Genomic DNA, 21618 nt, shown 5'->3' on the forward strand with positions numbered 1-21618 from the left:
TACCTTGTGCTGTTGGGCTTGGAAATCAATACGTTGAAAAAATATATTATATAATATGAATGACACCTGAATTCAACAGTTCTAAATTAATGCATATTTGCAACGGTACGTCAAGTGATATTTGTAAATACACTAGGCTGGAATATAACTACGATGATAAAAGTTAGTTCAATATATTACATATTTCACTAAACATATATTTTCACTAATATTGATTGAAAAATAATAATGTGAACTTAATTATAAGTTATTCCCCGACAAAATAATAATTCTCTTCATATAATTATTTAAATTATTGCTGGACTATTTTACAAAATGAAAACTGTCTAGGATTACTCATATTTTTAAACGCTGCTGAGATTCATTAAATATTCTAAAATCTAGGCAGGTCCTAATGTTGAGTTGGGATTGGCGAATTGCTCACTGCTCGCGAATGGATATGGCTAAGTCCTGGTAGATCCTGTGGCTAATGAACGTTAACCTCTTCAGGCTAGCTTGCTCCACGGCGCTCGCCAAACGCACGGAAAATGCGTGCATCTTGGTCTTGGCCACCATCCGCCCCACGCACCTGGAACCAAAGTGAATGCGTCATCAAATCATGGTCAGCATGTCTCTAACAAAATTCTAGACTGCCAATGGGAGTGAGTGGTACTCAGAACGAGAGGCCTTGTAAATATAAAGACGTTAACGAGACCAGACCCTTCGAGACGAGATCAAGACTCTCGTTCGTGATTTTGGTATGATACTGAAAAATTATCCTAAGAGAAATTTACTGTACGACTGCTTCACACATACCAAGAACGTATTTATGGGCGCGCCCAGGACCCCCCCCCCCCCCCGAAAGACTTACTAAGCACCAAAAATAAATAATGAAACAATAAAATAACTAAAATTAAATAATAAAAATATACTTGTTTGTTTAACCGAGGGTTATTTATTTCCACCAAACTTATCGGAAGGCAAGGATTATACTGACAGTATCAAAGAAGATTTATTACTACTTATAATAATATGCATAAAATATTACTCTTCGTCAACTGGATCTAACACCCTTTTCTGATATTCAATAAATATTCAATTCTTTATCTATTTGACATAAATTCCCTTGCCAAGGCAGGGTTTCTTTTACAAATTTTTACTGACCTTAACTATACGTAAGGTAGGCTACATAATGTAGATAGTGAATACGTGCTGTTATATTACTATCCTTATACCGTCATTTTTCATGTAATAAAATATAATATTAATTAATTTGGATATTTAATTAATACTATTTTAGTTAATTCAATATAATTATAATTATTTTATTTTAATATTATTATTATCATTATTATTGTTATTTTGAGACACTTGGTTCGGACCCCCCTCCCGAAATATATTTCTAGATACGTGCCTGACACAAACCAAGTGCATATCTGCCTGATAATAATTTACAGATAAATCATATATTCTGCTTTTAGAAATTACAAAGGTGCGTGGTTGTATATATTCAGGATAAAATTCCGTTTTTCGAGGGCTCGTAGCGTCGAAACGAGGCGTCAAACAGAAACAAAGTTATTCATATCGAAGTTGTCAAGCGACACACGGCACTTGAAAACTAACCAATCAACAGCAACGTTTCATACCGTAGCGGCATGACAGGACGCTAGTGTTGCCCACGAGACGAGACGAGACGAGACTTTGGTCTGTCCCGTCCCGTCTCGTGCAAATGCTGTCTCGTCTCGTGTCTCGTCTCGAAAATATTCGTTTGTCCCGTCTCGTGTCCCGTCTCGAAGGGTTCTGTCTCGTCTCGTCTCGTCCCGTCTCGTTTTGTCCCGTCTCGTCTCGTAAAAGTGATCCGGAATATCATGCCAACAAAAGTCAAAAGTAGCAGAAACACGAAATATTTTTCCGGAAAGTGAGATAAAGCTCCAAATATTTTACCCATTGCGTGGTGAGAATAAATAAGGTTCGTTAATCACGAGGACATTGCTCGACAGTTTTGGTGCCAATGAGAAACGAGAAAAAAGTCGTCTGCTGGGCAGCGAGGAGCGAATGGAAGCCAGAAGAGAGGAGCTTACGTAGACGTTGTTGCCACGTTGCGTATTTTAATTTGCTGCCTGGCTTTGGCTTTCCCCAGCACGGAGTTCAGGCGGTCTTCAGCAGCAACACCGCTTGGTTTATGCTAGAAAAGCCAGCGATCAGCTACCGCGGGAAGCCGGACAGGTTGTAACAAACACGGTATAAGTGAGTGCTCTTTTTCATTACTGCTATACCTTTTGGAAGTCTTGAAATGTTTTCCAATAGACCTTCTTTCTTTCTGAATGTCGAACTTCCGTGCACTATGAAAATGTACATTGTTTCTTTAAATTCTAAGCTTGGCGCTGGGGAGCAACAAAAAAGTTTTTAAATGTGTAGTACGAACACAAAAGACTATTTAAAATTTCAATATTTAGTATATTACAAATAGAAAGCATTTATTGTTCTTAATATTGTTAAACATCTTTTATGACATAAGTTTCAACAAGTGTTTCTTTGTGATATTGTGCTGTTTCTTATGCTCAGCTTATGACGCACATACTTCTTTGTTTTCCCTTTAGCCTCTAAGTCCGGTACCACCACCGCTTGATCTAATTTATCGTTCGGCAGGCACGCATCTAGAAATATATATCGGGGGAGGGTGTCTGAGCCAAGTGTTTCAGAAAAATGATAATAATAACATTAACGACAACAATTAAGCAAATGTTTAAATTAATACATTAATATAATTCATAGGTCTATTCACTTGAATATGTAAATTAATCAATTATATTATTGTTATTGCATGACATGTTACAAAGATGGTAGAAGAATAGTAATATAACAGCACAAATATTAGCTAATATCTAGCTTACGTGTAGTTAAGATCGTCAAAATCTGCATAAAAACAGCTGTCCTGGCAAGAAAATTAATGTCAAAAAAGGTGATGAATTGAATATTTGCTGAATAACAAAAAAAGATGTTACATCCAGTTGACGAAAAATAAAGTTCCTGATTAATATTTTATGCTCATTATTATAAGTAGTAGCGTACATAAAACTTCATTGATACTGTCATTCAAAGCAGTATGATCCCAATAGAATCCTTTTTTTCTAGTAAGTTCGGCAGGAATATGTAACCCTCGATTATGCTAAACAAATATATTTTTTGTTTAGCTAGAGCAAGGCCCCAGGAGGATGCAAGAAGCCTTTCCAGCAAAAGTGTATGTTTTACGAAGCGAAGAAACGTGACAAAACCACCACGTATGGAAGGCAAACCTGCATTAATTTTATATCGCACGTTTACAGAGCCGTGCCTCCTGAAGTTATAAAAATCCCAACTTCAATGATTCTTTTAGACATGCTATAGTTGAAAAAAATATGTTTACATGCACCCAAAGTTCATCATTATCAGATTATGCATATAACGTGTTATTGGAATCAACATATTTGTGTAAATTGGGTGCCTCCCCGATGGCGTAGTAATAACGTCGAGGTCTTGTAATGAAGGGTCCTCTCGTCGATACTCAATGGAGGCACAAAGTGGTTTGGTTCGCGATTTAGCCTATTTGCGAATCAAGTGGAATCAAGTGGACTAAAAAAAAACAAAAAAAACAACCTTAAGAATATTAGAATAAACTAACTGATTCGTTTTAATAAAGACATTAATTCTTTTTTATTGGTAAGTTGCGTTGTCTCTAGTGGCCTATTTCAGTATTGAAAGACATTCATAATTTTATAATTCATCGTCTTTCTTGAGATGAAACTACTGATATAAATATTTAAGTTATAAGATAATAATATAAATGATGAAAATAATGCTTCTAAGAGTTTAATTTTCTTGCAAAATAAACGTGACGTTGGAAGAAATGAATCTTCTTAAGTATTAGAAACAATGTGAGGCACTTAGTGAAGTGCAATTCTCCTGTAGGAGAATTCTGCTCTATGTGCTTTGGAGAACACATTGCGCACCTTTGGTACGTCCAGGACTTGACATTTCTTCTCAATGGCAAGAACAGCCAAATGAGGTAGTTTGCATCCAGCATCCTGTTTCGAGCAAGCCGTTTCAAAGATGTTAAGGACAACCATCTTCGTAACGCTGAAGAGTTTTGGGGAAAATTTGTGTTTCACCTTTCAGGGAAATGTTATCACAGGATAAAAAATCAGACAAAGGTTACAGTTATCTCATAATTCAAGAAATATTCTGACCCTGGCAATACTTACTCTTACTCTACCACTCCAACGTATGTCTGTGCTACCCAATTACAGGCACCTATGGAGTTCGTGGGAAGAAGTTCTTCGATTTTGATATGTACGAGAAAGAGCGAACCTGCATCTAATGATTGAAGAGTGGCAAATCATAATAAGCGTTCTTTTACCTGGCCGCGATATGTTTTGAATCGAATTTTAAGTTTAATTTGCATTTTAATGTTCACGTTCAATACATTTTCAAACAATATCCCCTCATTAGCTTCAAGAGTATCGAAGAAATCCCCTTTGTTAAGGTTTGCCTCAGACTCATCATCTCGAAATTCAAGTCCATGAATAGTAAGAAACCGCGATGAATCCACAACAACTGACATGTAGTGTCGGGTTTTCTTCGATCACCTTTGGTCCCGGGTTCGATACCCAGTGGAGGCACTTTAAACTATAAGTCCAGTCCCGATTAGCCTTACTGTGCATAAAGTGGACTTCAAACGCCAAATCAACCAACCAACCAAATCTTGAATCAACTTTGAATGTCTTTTAATAATTAGCGTTGTCACTAACAACCACGATTAGAATCATTTTCCCGTACTACAGATGATGTCTTGTGGTCCTGAAAATATTCGTGATGTTTTAAAATCATCCACATTCAACACTTTTTCCCAGTTCTTAAGACTGGTTAAAACTTAGGTTAATCTCGGCTATTACAGGACATAAATGAATGAGAAATCACCTATGCCCAGGTCGGCGCTCGAATCTTGAACGAAGCAAATTAATATTTGTTAATCAAGTTGGTATTATAAGCAGGAAAGTGATATCATGCAGAATACACCACTTTGAAAAGGTGAAAATCGTCATACTCTTATAAATGAACTCTCTTATTATTCGATATTTAATTAACTTCAGTTGGCGGGTCCGGGTGAGGGGGGCGAAGTGTCTGACATGGGGCGTCCCCCTGCCCCCTCTGGCGTCGTCACTGCTTCCGACCCTCTAATAACTTCGCTGCTGATAGCCTCACCTTCGAAATGGAAGCTTGTGTGTCGGCGAATAATACAAAGAACTTGTGTTCACTGTCCCTCTTTCATTCAAAGTCTGCCGTTTTCATTTTCAGCTTTTCCTGCAAAACTTCCTGTCAGCAAGCAAACCAAATTACATATTTTTTATTGCCCCTCCCTTGCATCAACTTTCATTCCTACTTTAGGCCTGGATTTATGGCACGTACCCGCTACTGCAGGTCAACCTCGCCCTATATTTGGTGTTTGCCCCCTGAAGCAACGACTCCAGATAGTTAAAAATAAAGCTACAAGAATAATCAGCGGCCACGATAGATACACAACTAATCAGCAAATCCATGAAGATCTCGAAATTGACAAGATAGAAGATGTCATCAAAAGACTAACAACAAAGTTCTGGAACGAACTAAGAGGACACCACAATCCCGCAGTAAACCAAATCGGAACTGCGGTCTTAAGACGCCACACTCACCGCACCCCACGGCCAGAGTTAACTTAAAGTAAAAAGAAGAAGAAGATAAAAACCTCGAGACACAGTTGCAGAGGGAATCAAACTAAGATCGCATAAACATGAAAGAAAATGGGGAAAAATGGATATAGAAGTCAAGGCAACGGCACTTCGAAAAGAAAACGTCAAGAAAATGCAACGTGCAACGTGAAGCAACGGTGTCCATTGTTCAAAGCGAAACCTTTGTCAGTGGGGAACGGCGAAAAATAGTCTCGGAATACACCCTGGTCGTAAACAAGCTCCCGCCACCCTGACATTGCTGTCAGCTTCCCTCTGAAGTTCGATAAAACTACTTTGTGAAATGTGTTTAATAACGAGTGAAAATGTAGACAGTAGATACTACATGTATTTTGCTCATAAACTTGAAGGCTAAATTTACAGAATAAAAAGAACAGCTACAACATTCCTTCATCTGATTTACAGAAAGGCTAATCGGGACTGGACCCACAGTTTAAAGTGGGATTCAAATCACAATGTGCCTTCACCGGGTATCGAACCCGGGACCCCTTGATTACAAGGCGACGACGCTACCATCGGGCAGTCCCCTCATAGAACAAAGTTTCCTTCTACGACGATTATACAGAACTTAGTGCACTTCCTTCATTTGAAATCTATTCTATATCAGCCTCAGTATTTCGTTATTACAATCCAAGGAATAGTATTCTCCTTAAATAAGAAATAAAGAAATAAAAAAAAACACATTGGAAATAATCTTCAAACGGACGTAAAAAAATCGAATCCAACCACCTGCAGAATACCTGAGGGAAACAACAAGAATTTTCTCAACAAAGACATATCCGAAATTTCCATAACATTCTAATAATTTCGCAACCCGTGCAAATAATAATGTGGTAAAATCTTGTCGTGGTTCCCTGTAAACACTAAAATCACCAAATTACTTCTTTCCATATTTCCCGTATTTTCTCCTCCTCTTTAGCTCTCAGCTGTTCGGAGTGGGATAATGCAAGATTATTTGTCCCTAATTATCTCCTTCTCTTAGTCTTGCTAATATCTTGGACTCCTTAATAACTTTCCCAACAACTCCTTATCAATTTGTACTGCCATGTTTCCTACAATGTTTTTCCTACTTCCTAATAACAATCACTTTTGTACACCCTTTGATGTAAAAATTAAATAATAAAAATAAACCATATCCGTCGGTCCGTTTATCTTTCCAACCTATAGAGCTGAGACTATTTTTACAAGATAAACCTCGGACGCAGACATTCCACGATCTTTTGGCCCCTCCTTCCACCTTCTCTACCTGCTCTTTTACTTGATGTTATTCAGAATTGTATTAGTATCTGGAGTACTATCGTAACATAAAGTTATTAACCTGGAATATTTTTTTTTTAAAAAAAAGGGGGAGTAACGCTGTGTTTCGAAAGAGTATTGAAAATAAGTTTAGGTATTCAATTCATTCATTACTCTCTCTAAAATAGTTTTCTTTTGACTTAATACACGCTTATGAACGTTTCTAATTGAAATACTTTATTCCAAGCAAACAAGTATTTGCACCTGATTAAAAATTTTGCTTTTATTTTTTCGAGACATTCGAGACGAGACGAGACTTTTCAAAAGCCGTCCCGTCCCGTCTCGTGTCTCGTCTCGAAAACGAGACGAGAAAGGCATTCCGTCTCGTCCCGTCTCGAATTTCAAAAGGCTTGTCCCGTCTCGTGTCTCGTCTCGTTTTCGAGACGAGACACGAGACGAGACGGGACATGTCCCGTCCCGTGAGCAACACTACAGGACGCCCAAGCCTGCATTCGCGTAACACATGGCATATGACACATGCGTTGTCGCTTCGCTGTGTAATCTCTCTTAATGGCCTCTATATGCTGTGAAAGTTCGCAGTGGCGGCGATTGGGTTCCAAAACCGGGGGGGGGGGGGGGGGCAAAGATAGTATATTTCTCTTTGTAGATAAGGTTTAGCATAGTGCGGGGGGCATCTGCGCCCCTCGCCCCCTAATCGCTGGGTGATACAGAATACATGTGGTTTGTATTATATTTTTAGAAACCCCGAGACGAGACCGAGACTTGATCTTCCGAGGACGAGACGAGAAAGAGACTTGCTTATAAATCGAGGCGAAAAGGAGAACGAAACGCATTTTCAACCGAGACCATGTTGAGACACCAACACACTGCCAATCTCGTCTCTTTACCATCCGTAACTTCCAGTGTTGCTAATTCGGGTTCTATGCCACTTTTTAAAAATACATTCCATAAAATCGCTTTCCCTAATCCAATTCAGTGCAGTTAACAACCCTAATTAGTCGTACATGATAGGTCAGCATGGGGCCAGTCAAGAAACAGTGAATTATGCCATTGCGATAGCATCTTATTCGTCTCCCCCGCCTCCCCCCGGGGTAAAAAAATCACTGACCAATCATACATTTCTAGAATTTCCTGTATGTAGTAAAGATTGAACCAAACCTACTTTAAGACGAGGCTTCATAACGTAGAAAATCAGGCGTAAATATCTCTCCCGGTTTTCAAGTTACAAGCTGCTTTTGAAACACTGTATAAAAATGGTTCAATTACACATGTATAATATGTAGGGCTAGGATTTTCATGACTTAACATATTTTTTTTGGTAAGGGTGATGTGTTCCCTAAATATGTAGAAATTCATATTGTGACGAAACGAATTAAATTCGGGTGCTTCATATTTTGGCATATTTAGCCATTTCTGCGTGATAGAGCATATTTTGATGGATTTTCGGTCATATTCAGCATAATTTCGCTTTTTCAAGAAATATACAGTCATTTTCGAAGTGGATTCCTTCTTGCTCCCAGGTTCACTCCAGTTTATTTTTTTATTTTTTTTATTTTTACTGCAGCAAAATCATTTTCATTTGAAAATTTACAGAAAGTATCCATTATGGATTGCAACTCAGGACCCATAAAGTGAACTAAAAATAGTACGAATGTGAAAATATCTCACCATTTAGAGATTTATAAGGGCATATTTTTCAAATTATAGTGCATATTTTGTACAATTTTAGGTCCTAAGAGCATATTTTATTTTGCATATTTTGGTGATTTTAGGTCATAAAAATTTTAGCCCTAATAATATGTGTTTCAATAATTATTTAAATTGCAAGATTCATTTTTAAATATCCATAACCTTGAATGTCCATTTCTGGATCACCTGTGGACATATGGAACATTCACTTTTTGCCACTTTTGACCCCACACTATGCTAAATCTTATCTAACCTTGCAGTAGGTGTACCGGGAACCTTATAGACAAGTGTACTTACCGCACCAGTTGCCCGTTCTGCAAGGGGGGCATGGGCCTGTCCATCTCGTAGAATACGCACAGGAGGGCAGGGCCTCCTGGGTCCCTCAGGGTCAAATGTTTCTCGTACTGGGACATGCCTCTCCTTATCAGCTCCAACGGTGCTGTTGGGGGAGAAATGACGCCAGAGTTAACCTGGAGATTAGCTAAAGTCGTGCTCAGATTTTCTCAGAATTACAGGGTGTCCGAGAAAGAACTCCTGGGTTTTGAATTCAAGTTATTTTATTACATTCGGAATCATACATGTATGTAACACATTTGATGGTTGTACAATGTTCAAAGTTTCATTATCTTCAGTGTAATTCACAGCCTGCAGGCACCAAACCCATACTTCAGTTTAGTCAACACTCGGGTAAGCATATAAGCATATACGTATATAGAAATTTCATTTATGGTGGTGGTTGTTCTTTGGCGCACGTGGTTACGTGACTGGAATTTTTCTGGGTACACAGTGTGTTTCATGTAGCCCCATACACCGTGTGAATTCCCTTTGGACGGTAGTCGCTGATTTTGCGAGCCAAAACACGCGCTGCGCCATTAAGGCGGGCATACATAAACGTAAAAACACGTCGAAGTCATTAAATTTTGCACGCGACGTAGAAATCCGACACTATTTGGGGAGCTGTGGATGTTCCGCACCGTAATTTTCATATGCACCCCTGTAACTCTCCTACGGCCCAAAAGTTTAGGAGACCTTTTCTGGGTATACGCGTGCGTAAAGGCGGCTGGGGATAAAAGGGCAGGTTGGGACTGGAAGAAACCAGCGGAGATAGCCTAATTGCCCTGTTCTTCCCTCGGCCAACACCCAGCTATTGTGAAAAACGATAATCCTTGAGGTACCACCGCTTTGTAGAAAGCAGGTAGTACAGGACTACCTGAGCTTGTGCTTGGAAGAACTGGGGTCCGAGAGAAGGGTGTACGGGTGAAAATGTACGTCGCAGTGTGTCTCGGCAACCTGCGTAACGTACCGTACTTGCGTTGCGTAACGACGCAGCGGATTTACGTCGCGTCCTTGCACGTTAGAATTTTGGCTGTATACTTGTAACATTCCAAATATAATATATTCAATTTGGGAATATTACTCGTACCTTATGGTACGTCTATAGAGTTATTTCGGAGAAAATAAACTCTCTACCGCAAAATACGATAGCGCTACGGCATTTCGATGGTGTTGCCATCTGTCGTAGATAAGCTAAACTATACTCTCCTCCCCCCTTCCCCTTTTTTCTTGCACGATACCCGATCGTCAGTAACACAGTTCGCACCCGGTCTTCGAAACAGCCACGTACAGTCGACTAGTAGCGGAGCAGGATCGGCTTGCCTACACGCAATTCCTTCGCCCACGTATTGCAATGGTGAGATGGGAATACAACTTTGGAAGCCACGATTTCTAGACTCGTGAAGAGGCGTACGAATGCAGTTACGTGATCCAGACCATGTGCTTGTGATTGTGATAAGGACCATCAGAAGGATTGCATTAAGGTATAGTGGACGTTTATAGATTCCGATCCTGTTGCCGACTTGCCCCTTTTTGAACTGTACAATTACTCCCCCTTCTCTTGTGATTATTGAGCGAGCTGTTTGTTTGGAGTTTCTTCTCCAACATATTACCCCCCCCCCCCCTTTTTTGACTCTTTGATATAAAATTAACGTGCCGAATATATTGGTACAGTGCTTCGGATAGTGAACTTTAATAAATTATGCACGCATTTTTTGGAACTGATAATAATAACAAGTCAAAGCACGCCCAACACGAAGCGTCAGGCATTTTTACTCCAATATTTCGTGTAAAAATCCAATCCCAAAGAAAGAGCGATTAGCTGACTATTCTCATGCCTTTTGGGGACTGAATAATCGATTGTGACACAAGAAAATAAAATTTGTTTTCTTTACGCAAGGAATTGCTGTATAGATCCTGTTGAAAGATAGGAAGCGACGGTTTAAATCGCGTTCGTCAAATGACACTGCTCTTTTTTTTGTAATTCTTCCCCTTTTCCCTCTTTAATAAGTCATATCCCCCGAACACCTTAAGCAGTAGCCTCAAAGCCATGCACAATATATATATACATGTAGTGTACATTTGCATGATTGTACGTAATTGTTAAGGATTCATTGTTATTGAAGAACACCTCCGTAGATTGTTATCGGCATTGTGTTGCCTTTTGTTAAGTAGTACAGTTACGGGAACGTAGATTTACAATTGGACGTGTTCCCGGTACTCGTTTTGTAAAGAATAGTCCCCCTCTTAAAAAGAGAGGTTGAGGGTCATGTAAATAATATTTAACTTTCACGTTGTTATTAAAAAGTTAAGGTAGTCTAAAACTGTTGAAATAAAAGGAGGTTAAAATTGAAGTCCTTTTTCTTTTATCTTTGCTTGCTTGCTTCTGTCCTGTTAGAGTTAAATCGAGCACATTGAAAGAATGCAATATATATATATATAGGTTTTTGAATAAGAGCAAGGATACTGTCCTTGAATGATTAAAGTCGTGTACATCTTTTGACTGCTCTACCCCCCTTTTTTTCTTCTTTTGAAGATTACAGTGAATAATAAATTATGCATGCCTGTTTAATCAATTAGTATTAAGAGGGTTAATTGTGATTAAGTTTCTTTGTGTCGTCATTTGTTACAGGAAAATTTCTGTTGACAGCATAAATAAGCAAAGTACTAATTGGAACGGAATCTTCGTGATTTTTGACCGTTCCTCGGATTCCTACGTTTAGCGGAACAGGACGTTGCCTTTCTGTTGGTGATTTGCATGTTTGAAACATACTTGCCCAACGAAAAGGTAGTGTCGGAAGGTGTTTGTGACCCTTGCATGGAGCAGGCGCTAACGAGGGTATATTTACCACGCGCTTCCATTAACTTATACATTAACGTACCGGGTTAGTTAGTTGCCTTAACCAGACAAGCGTCACATACTGCAGCACGGCTTCTATGAACAGTTTAGCCTGTACAGATTTGTGACGTTGCTGCTATCTGGTGACGAGTGTGAGAACTAATACTTCCTTGTTGTCACTTTGCCGTTACACTCAAAACACCATTGTATGCTGCAACAAAAACAATACACTCATGTTTGAAACCACAGAGTTCTTTTTCGGACACACTGTATATGTATTTGTTCTCATTAACACCTCGTTCAATCATCCCCTCTCCTCCAAAGCTAAAATTTAATTCCGCACACTCTTTAAAGCCAGTCTCGCACTGTACTTACGTCAGTCCTGAATTCAAGATGGAGCTTCAGCTAAATGATCATGTGTTTCCCGGTTTTCAAATTTAGGAAAGAAATTCCTCCGGTCATTAATCCCGTCCTGAAATGGACGAAGTAGAAATCTTCCGTAAAAGCCATCCTGATGGAAACTACCAACCAGAAATCATTATTTTCCTCTTTCCTCAACCGTTATTAGCATATAAATTTATGAAGTGATACATCATGCTTATTCAGTCGCCATTATTAAAGCTACGATTTTAAAGAGTGTGTGAGATCGCTCCTTTGCTGCGTTCTTGAACTGAGGATGCAAAAAAATCTATAGGATTATCGAACAGATACTCCTTCCTCAATACTGAGGATTGAATAAAGTACAGTTTGAAACTGGCTTTACACTGACCACTCCGTTATGGAGGTATGCGATGGCAATGCAATAATTTTAATGTAGAAATAATAACCTCACTCACCTATGACTTCGAACAACAGAGGGCAACAGTCCTTGATCTTAAACCATCTCTGGATCCTCTCGATGGTCCCTGTGAGAACACGAAGGGAGTTGGAATCCATTCCTTTACGCTGCAAAGTACACAACAATGAAAACGATTGTGGCATGTGAAATAACGCACCACACATACATATATTATCCTACTTCTAAGAGGTTTTGCTGCTTCCCCTATAGAGACATTTTTCAAATAAAATTCATAACCGTAGAGGCAACCCTAAGGAAGAGAGGGTGTGCAAAAAGCTTAATTATTATAGTGCAATGTTAATGCTTTATTCAGATAGGAAGTTATGCGGTCTTTGTGTATATTTTCTATATAAAGGTAAAGTGCTCCCCTGTGCATAGCACCACGCCATGAAGGCGTATGGGGGTGTGGGGGTAACGTCCCAAACTTTCTTGATCCGGTCGTGACTGGGTGTGATGTGATCAGCATCACGCCCCTGACCGCCTTTACCCCCCAGGGTTTCCCCCAGGTACCCATGTTATTCGACGCTGGGTGGGCGCCGGGGCCGCTTCCATCGTTAGAAAAGTTCCCGGATTTGAACCGGCCGGAGATCGAACCCGGGACCTTTAGCATGGTAGTCAGACGCGTTACCGACTTTTTTTTTTTTTTTGTTTACAGTCCACAATCTTGCATAATTACCTCTATTTTTTGCTTACATTTTTACCTAACTTTCCATGTTTTACATTCCTATAAATAATACATTTCTTAAATAGTTTGCATATAAATATGTACGGGCATCGGCCTCAATTTGTAAGTAAACTGATTGAAAGTATTCGCACAATGTTTGTTTAAACATGATGCCTTTTGGTGTACAGGCATAACAGATGTAGTGTGCTAATAGCCACTGTATTGCCTGTAATTTTCTTAACGGGAAAAGCATAAAATCTGGGAAGAGGAGATGTTCCACTGTAAAATATGCAGGAGGTTTCCTACATACACTGCCGAGACAGCGGCAGAGGAATTTCCAATTGTCTGTCATTTTAGTACAAGTTGTTAATCTATGTCTGAGGGTATCTACTTGATCACAACTTATGCAATTAGGTTCTGCCTCTAGATTAATCCGATATGCTCTTTCTTTAGTTAATATTATATCATGAATCACCAAGTACCATATCGAGCGCACGGAGGCTGGAATATGTTTTGCTGTTAAGTTGCGCCATACATTCGACCAGTTAATATTAGGTTGCTGGTTCACTATTCTGGGTTTGACCTTGAGCCTGTCGCACTGTTGACGATACAATAATTGCACTGTAATTGCTTCAGTCTGTATTTGTGGACTAGTTATCAAAAGATACACAAATTCTAATACCGTTGATCGGAAATAACTTGTATCACTGTCAAATTTTGGCAGTAATACAGGTGCTGTAAGTTCGATGTCTCTTAAGTAGGCATGGAGTATATATCCGGTCAAGTTCGGCGTATCTTTTAGCGCTAGTTGAATATTTCTATGATTGAGGAGAGCCTGTGCTTGTATTTCAATATTCATTAGATTTAGTCCACCTGTTCTTAATGGTAAACACAAAGTGGTATAGGCCACTCTAAGTACATGGGACTGCCATATGAACTGTGTGACCAGCCGTCGTATTTCTGCTGCACTTGCTGGTGGTAGTGGTAATACTTGAGCAACATACCATACTTTTGAAAGAAGAAACACGTTGCTGTAAGTCACTCTAGAGATTATGGATATATTCCTTCGCTTATCACAAAACACTGCATGTCGTAATCTTGATATCACCACACTATATGTTCTATTTTTCATTTCTTGTATCGTTGAACAAAACACTACCCACAAGATTGTCACTTCATTAGCAATATCATAAGGTGAATCTTGATAGCAGTTTATTGGGTTTTTTCCTAGCTGCAAAATTTTAGATTTTTTATCGTTTACTTTTAACCCTGTTAATTCTTGCGTTGTTTTTAAGATAGCCTGTAACTTCTGCAAGTCGTTTTCATCATTTATCAAAACAGTTACGTCATCTGCATACGCGAATGTTCGAAACGATTTTCTGTAGACTTCCACTCCCCGCACCTGTTCTTGCATCCACCGTACAATGGGTGTAATTGCTAAGCCAAATGCAAAGAGTGATAATGGACACCCTTGTCTTAATGATCGCTTCAGTGGGAAAGACGTTGACAGTGTCCCGTTAACATTAAGGCGTACTCTTGCATTTGTGTAAAGCAACTGAATAGCTGATACAATTTTTTCTCCTAATCCTACTTTTCTTAACAACGTAAAGAAATAATCGTGCTTGATTGTGTCGAACGCGTTTGCAAAGTCCAAGGCCAGGATTGCTGCTTTTGATCCAACTTTCTGTTGTTGAAGTGCCACAACGTCTCTTAATGTATTTAACAGTTCAAAAATTGCACCATGCGCTCGAAAGATGAATTGTTGTGGTCCTATTAATTTCTCCGCCAATTGTTGCAGTCGTTTTGTGATAAGTCGTGTGTATATTTTATAGTCCACACACAAGAGTGTTATCGGGCGAAAATTCTTTGCCGAGATGAGTCGTCCTGGTTTCGGCACGAGTACCATCACTCCTAACAGGCTCGTTTGTCCCATGCGTTGTTGTCGGAAAACTTCATTTACCCATCGTGTCAGCATGGTCTGTACCACTGGCCAAAATGTTTGGAATAATTCAATAGGTAAGCCATCGATGCCTCCAGCGCGATTGCGTTTGCCGGCCATTACAGCTAGTTCCACTTCCTCTCTTGTAAAAGGCTGTTGGAGGAACTCCCTTTCTTCCTCTGTTACTCTTGGTATATAGTTTTCAATAACGGAAAAATCTTGTTCCTTGTCAGCACTTGTGTCACTGAATTTATTGGAAAAGTAATCTACTAAATGTCTTTGAATGTCTTTCGTATTTGTAAGTTTTACTCCTCCTTCATCGTCGATCTCTGTTATCAACTTCCGTTGTTCTCTGCGCCTTTCTCCTAGGACTTGCGCCAGCGAAGGTTGTTCTTTGGGATCGAACATTACTAATTTGCTTCGATAATTATACCCTTGCATTTTTTGGTTGTACATTCTCAGAACGACCGCTTGTATTTTCTTATATTCACTCAGAACCGTTTGATCTGTTTTGAGTTTGTTTGCTAATTCTCTCAAAACTGCATGGTAAAAGTTATACTTCTTATAAAAATCCGCCATTTTTCCTTTACTATATTGCATGCAAAAGTATTTAATTGAGGGTTTTAGATAGGAGTCCCACCATTTTATGAAGTCCGTCTGTCTATGACTCATGGCTTCCCATTTTCCCCATTGTTCCTCAAATTCCTTACGAAAGGCTTCATCTTGAAGTAGTTGAAGGTTTAATCGCCAATAACCTCTTCCTTTCCGAACGTGTGGGATATTTAAAGCTATATCTAAATGGGCACCTAAATGATCAGTGAAACAGTTTGGAAGTACCTCTATTTTTGTGGAATTCGAGAACAGTTCTTTTGTTACATAAAACCTATCTAGTCTACTAGCAGTATTTGTTCTAATGTATGTATATCCTTTTTCGCTAGGAAGTTTTCTTTGCCACACATCTATTAGGTCAAACCCAGACACTAAAATGTTTAAACTTGGTGAAGTATTAAAACCAGGGATTTGATCCTCTCGCCTTAACGTACAGTTAAAGTCTCCCGTGCACAATATATGTTGTCTATTTCCACCGAGGGCTGTAGCTACTTGAGTATTGAAAAATTCCTCTCTCTCTTTTCGTACGTCACTACCTGACGGAGCATAAATATTGCATATCCACACGTCACCCACATTTACACAAATTATTCTACCTGATGGATGGTATAGTACATTTGATACTGTAATACTATTTCTAACTATAATTGCCGTTCCCGTTGAGTTATGATTACTATTATTATATACTACATAATCAAACCCAATATCAAGATTTCCTATACCTAGTTCTTGAATACAAACGATATCTAAATTATAAGAACGTATATAGTCTATGAGAGCTTTTCGTTTCAGTTCAGATGAAAGTTTGTTGATATTTATGGTAGCCACGTGATAAATTATTTCCTGTTCCATATGCTTGCTTTGCATTAATGTTTTATAACACTCGCTTGAGTTGTCAGAACTTAAGTTATTGGTTACACATATTAGAACTAGACACCATAGAACAGACACTACTACCATTACTACTATCTATATACTTTGTCAAAGTTACTTATTATCCTGTGTTCTATCACCGGTACCTGTGTCCACAGTCGTATTTACTGCCGGTTTCCTTGCCTTATTTCGTTTGGGGTGAGGTCGCTTCGACGCGGTCGGCGATCTCGACGTACTGCGTTTCTTCTGGCGATGCTCAAAGGTGTCTTGGCGACGGCGCTGAAGTTGCAATTCCGCTTCCTTAGCCTGTGAGGACTTCAAAGTTCCGGCATCTATGGACATAGGCATCTCACTGTTCGCACCTTCCATCTTCATTTTAGCATCCGTCATCTCGGGGGTGGATATCCCCGGATCTGGCTCCGGCGTGCCGTCGGACGAATCGACCGACGCGTCGGCATGCTGCTCGAGATCCATGTTCACTGGTTCCAATATGGGGGTGTCTTCTGCATTCTGGTTCTGGTCTGTTGACTCCTCCGTTATCACCTCCATTTCACTTGCGTCGACGGTCTCACTCAGGGGCTCAACTAGTAGCTGTTCCGTCTGTTTTGGGGGGGAGTTCGAAGTCGAAGCGCGTTCCAAGTTATTGGTGTCGGTCTCGGTATGCTGCGCAGATAGGTTCGTAAAGGTTGCCGACATCACTGGTTCAGTGGCATCGATCTGATTGGGCCCAAATCTGGCGACATTAGCATACAGGGTAGGATTCTTCACAGGTCCAACAGGACGTCGTTGGGGGCACTTCCCAGCCACGTGTCCCCCCAAATCGCAGATAGCACAAGTGCGTTCCTGACCCAGATACGTCACCCAGAACCGTTGTCCACATATTGTAACATACGAGGGAATCGGGTGACGTAATGACATTTTCAAGATTTTTCGTCCCGTTCGAACTTTATAAATATGTTCTCCCGTGTACACTTCGTCCAAAATTTTGTCGATAATTTTGCCATATTGGCTCAAAACTGAACGTATTTCGTCATCTTTGAGTTCCTCGGGTACAACGTGTATCCGGACCGTCACATAATCCATATCTGCCCACGTCATGTCAACACTATATTCATCGGTATCGTCGTGATATTTAACACAGCCATTTGAGTTCTGTATCAAACGTTCACCAAGCACTCGCGAAGTTAATTTCAGGAACACACACTTATGATACAAATCAATTTCTATACTCACTATTTGTTCTGGCGTTAGCTGCAACGTGTCGTTAATCCAACGATGGAAGTCTAAGGTCGAGGGTCTAGTTGCAACATTCCGAAAGTTTAATTTCAGGGTATTAATTCGCCGAAGCACCATTTTACTAACTGGTTCTATTCAACAGGACACAAAAGTTGCCACGCGAATGGAAAGTAACCGCTTATGCAGGAGCAGCGCGCACGACGTCTGCTCACTCACGCGTTCCATGCGAGACTGACCGACTGAGCCACCGCGGCCAATAACAAATAACAAAATCCTACGTATGTCAATGGTTGTTACCCATTTAAAGTGTAGAAATTGGCAAATTCTTTAAAATTTATGTTATCTCTGTGTTTTTCATATATAATTTCCATTCCGTTCTTTAAATGAAATTCATTTCGGTTTGGCGCAAGAAAGCAAAAATCATAAATGCTAGGCACGAGACTGGTTTGCAAAAATTGAGACGTGAACGAGACCAGAACATTCCTTGTCGAGACGAGACAGAGAACGACACAGACCCCCGAGACCGAAACTGAGTATCTTGGTCTCGTTTCGGACTTTGGTGTGATTTTTAAAATATTTACCTAAACCAAATATACTTTACTCTGCGACGTCTTCATACATACAATCACCTGGTTATTTATTTATTTATTGACAAAATGTCAGATACAGCACAAATGGCCATTTTGCGCTCAAATTATCAACAATGAAAGAAACAATAAAAATAACAAATTAACACAAAACACTAACAAAAATAAGTCAAGATGGCACTATTTTATATCATTTGGCAGCATTTGTTTTGATGGAGGCATACTCTGAGACAAACATACATCAGCACTTGATGGGAGGTCGTTATCTTGCATGGGAAGTCTGCAGAAGAGAGATCTTTTCTGAACTTCAAGTCTAGGTTTTTCTGTGTAAACAGATTTGTGTTACGTGTTGCGCGCACAGGCACTCGAAAGTGGAATTCCTGAACGAGTGTGTTTTGCAGCGGATTTTGCCATTGACAATTTTGTGTAGATAACTGAAATCATTCCACGAACGGCGCTGAAAGGGGGTCTGTAAATTTAGTTTACAGGCAAGTAACATATTTCGTATAGTAAATACAAAGTCGATCCATTACACTGTTAAAGGCTACCGTAAAATCTACATTACCGTTAAATATTTAACATCGTGCCTGTACACAACCGTTTTTTATTTAAATTTTAATATTTTATCATGCATAAAGATAAATAATTATTATAAATTACACTTGCTTACACCATAAATATATTCTTTAAAACTGAATCATTCCTAATACATTAATCAGGGCAACCATGTCACAACCGTTACTACATTAAAAACGGGCACGATAATTTTTTTAACGGTAGTTGCATGGAAGCGAAAATTGACGGTCTTAGACCTTAATTTCTTCAGTCAACTTTTTACTCGTCTCTTCTCGATATCATCCCTAATTACTATTCCTAGCAGCTAATTAGATGGTAAGAGACCTGCAGGGAGGCCAGGACGAAGATGGAGGGATAACGTTGAGATGGACCTAAAGGAAATCGGTAAGGATGGAAAAAGAGTGGATAGATCTTGCCCAGGATAGGGACAGATGGAAGGCTTGTGTTGCTGTAGCCTTCGGGTTTAAGAAGGTTAGAGAGCAGATAATTACAAAGAAAACAGAGCACCAACCTTCATAATTGTAGTAGGCATTGGCTGCCTAGACTCTTCCTTAGTATTCCCTTTGACCTCGAACCTAACCACCTTGATGTTTGGCCCTGAGGAACCTCCTCCGGCAGCAGAAGACGTTGCTGTTGCTGGAATGGCAGCGCCGACGTTGCCGGTAGGGGGTAGAGCAACAGTCTGCTCTCCGTACCACGGCTCGAATTCTCCATAGACGGGAGCCGCGGCTTCGTACTGCTGCTGCTGCAGAATGAAGTTGTTGAGGAAAGGGCTCGTCGTGTCCAGCTGGGGGGAGCTCACTTGCGGGGCCCTTTCCATCCTCATGAAGGGCGCGCTGAAGGGCGACTTTGGTGGGTAACCGGTTGATCTTGATGGAGTCGCAATGCTCATCGTTGGAGGATCCGTTCTTGGTCTTGGTGTGGAGGCCAGGCTGTTGCTGGTCACGGTGCAGGATGGCGGGAAACGGCTTTTTGGTTGCACTTCTGCACGAGGCCCTGGGTACCTGCAACATGGTCCTTTGTATTATCATAAACCCTTGTTGATGTAGAATTAAGAACATTGTAAGACAGTTCATTATGACGATTGACACAATTTTGGATCTTTTACGAACTATTGTTGAATAAATTATATTCAAGTTACATAGTTGAATGAAAGTGCATGGAAAATTCGAGTATCACTTATATTAGAGCAAACAAGTTGCTGAATCGTTCATTTGTTTGGTTTAGTGACATATGTTGACAAGTGCAATTAATTTACAATTGTTTCCATTGGAGTTCGTGTTTCTCTTACACAAAGTAATGCTACTTGCAATTTATAGCGTAGGCCTACTTGCTAGAGTTATATTTTCACAACATTTTCTTAAATGTGTAAGAGATTAAAATTTTCAAGAAGAAACTTGGAATGGCTCAAGTTACGCTAAGAAAGCTTAACTGTCACATGCAAAATAACAAATATAATATTAAAAATGCATTATTGAAATTCCATCGAATTAATATAACACATATTTTTATATCCATTACTTTCATTTATTTCTGTAACTCTCTTCCTACTGTATTTGTACAGTCATTGACAGTAAAAATGGGACATTTTGAGCAGTGGCTTGCCCAAGGGGGTCACAATCTCCCCCTTGGCTCAGAATTCCTAAAAAGAACGCCTAAGGCAGGAAAAGATGGCAAACTGAGGGCTGGCTACTAAAAAAAAAACTATACGTAACTCCCCCTATTGAAAATCCTTGGCACGCCACTGTACTTTACTTTACTGTATAGTTATGTGTGTTGCCCAACTCTACGGTGGTGGCTGAACCTGCCATTGAGGCCGTGTCCGGAAGGTGAAGCGAGCATCCTCCGAGTATGGTCTCGCAGTGTGGTCTCCAAGTCGTGGACTGGAAGTGAAAGTCTTTCGAATTGCACTTCGACTGCAGCGCCAAATACGATCAGTAGATACAACTGAGGACACTTTGTTATCCCCGCGTATTAAACACTTGAAGACCCAGAGGGGAAAACGATGAATGTCGATTTTTCGCCCATTTTGAGATCGCAGCGCCATCTGATAGCTCAGAAGCTGTACTACAAGAATGAGAACGGTCTTGGTTGGGAAACGGTGACAAGTGCGTGAAAAACGCATTATTATTTTGGCATATATTGACGTATTTATGAAGAGAAAAATCTTGGTTTTTATTTCCTGGCAAATCGTCTCGAATGAACATTCATCGTTTTTCCCCCTGGCCCCTACACTCGTTTTCACCATAGAAATCACATACATTTCCACACATTAGGAGAACTTCAACCAACAACTTGCTGGGCCATAACGTATATTTAACCTGTGCTGCTGGCTTTATACCTCCGTGATTTTAAACAAATGAACAACGAGTGTGGAAATCACGTGAAGTCAGCAACCATCTGTACTGCGACCTGTGCACTTGCGTACTTCTGTTCT

General features: G+C 39.9%; 1 protein-coding gene across 1 annotated transcript; it reads right to left on the bottom strand.

Moving 5' to 3' along the window:
- Positions 1–309: 309 nt before the first annotated feature.
- LOC145989186 (uncharacterized) lies at positions 310–20157 on the bottom strand. The gene is made up of 4 exons (XM_083124489.1): positions 19693–20157; positions 12696–12804; positions 8985–9126; positions 310–568 (listed from the first exon to the last, which is right to left on the bottom strand). The coding sequence occupies exons 1-4, from the start codon at positions 20071–20073 to the stop codon at positions 421–423; spliced, it is 780 nt and encodes a 259-aa protein (XP_082980615.1). The 5' UTR covers positions 20074–20157; the 3' UTR covers positions 310–420.
- Positions 20158–21618: the final 1461 nt, after the last annotated feature.

This window comes from Lepisma saccharinum, chromosome 6, assembly GCF_977018435.1.
Source record: "Lepisma saccharinum chromosome 6, izLepSacc3.1, whole genome shotgun sequence".
NCBI lineage: Eukaryota > Metazoa > Arthropoda > Insecta > Zygentoma > Lepismatidae > Lepisma > Lepisma saccharinum.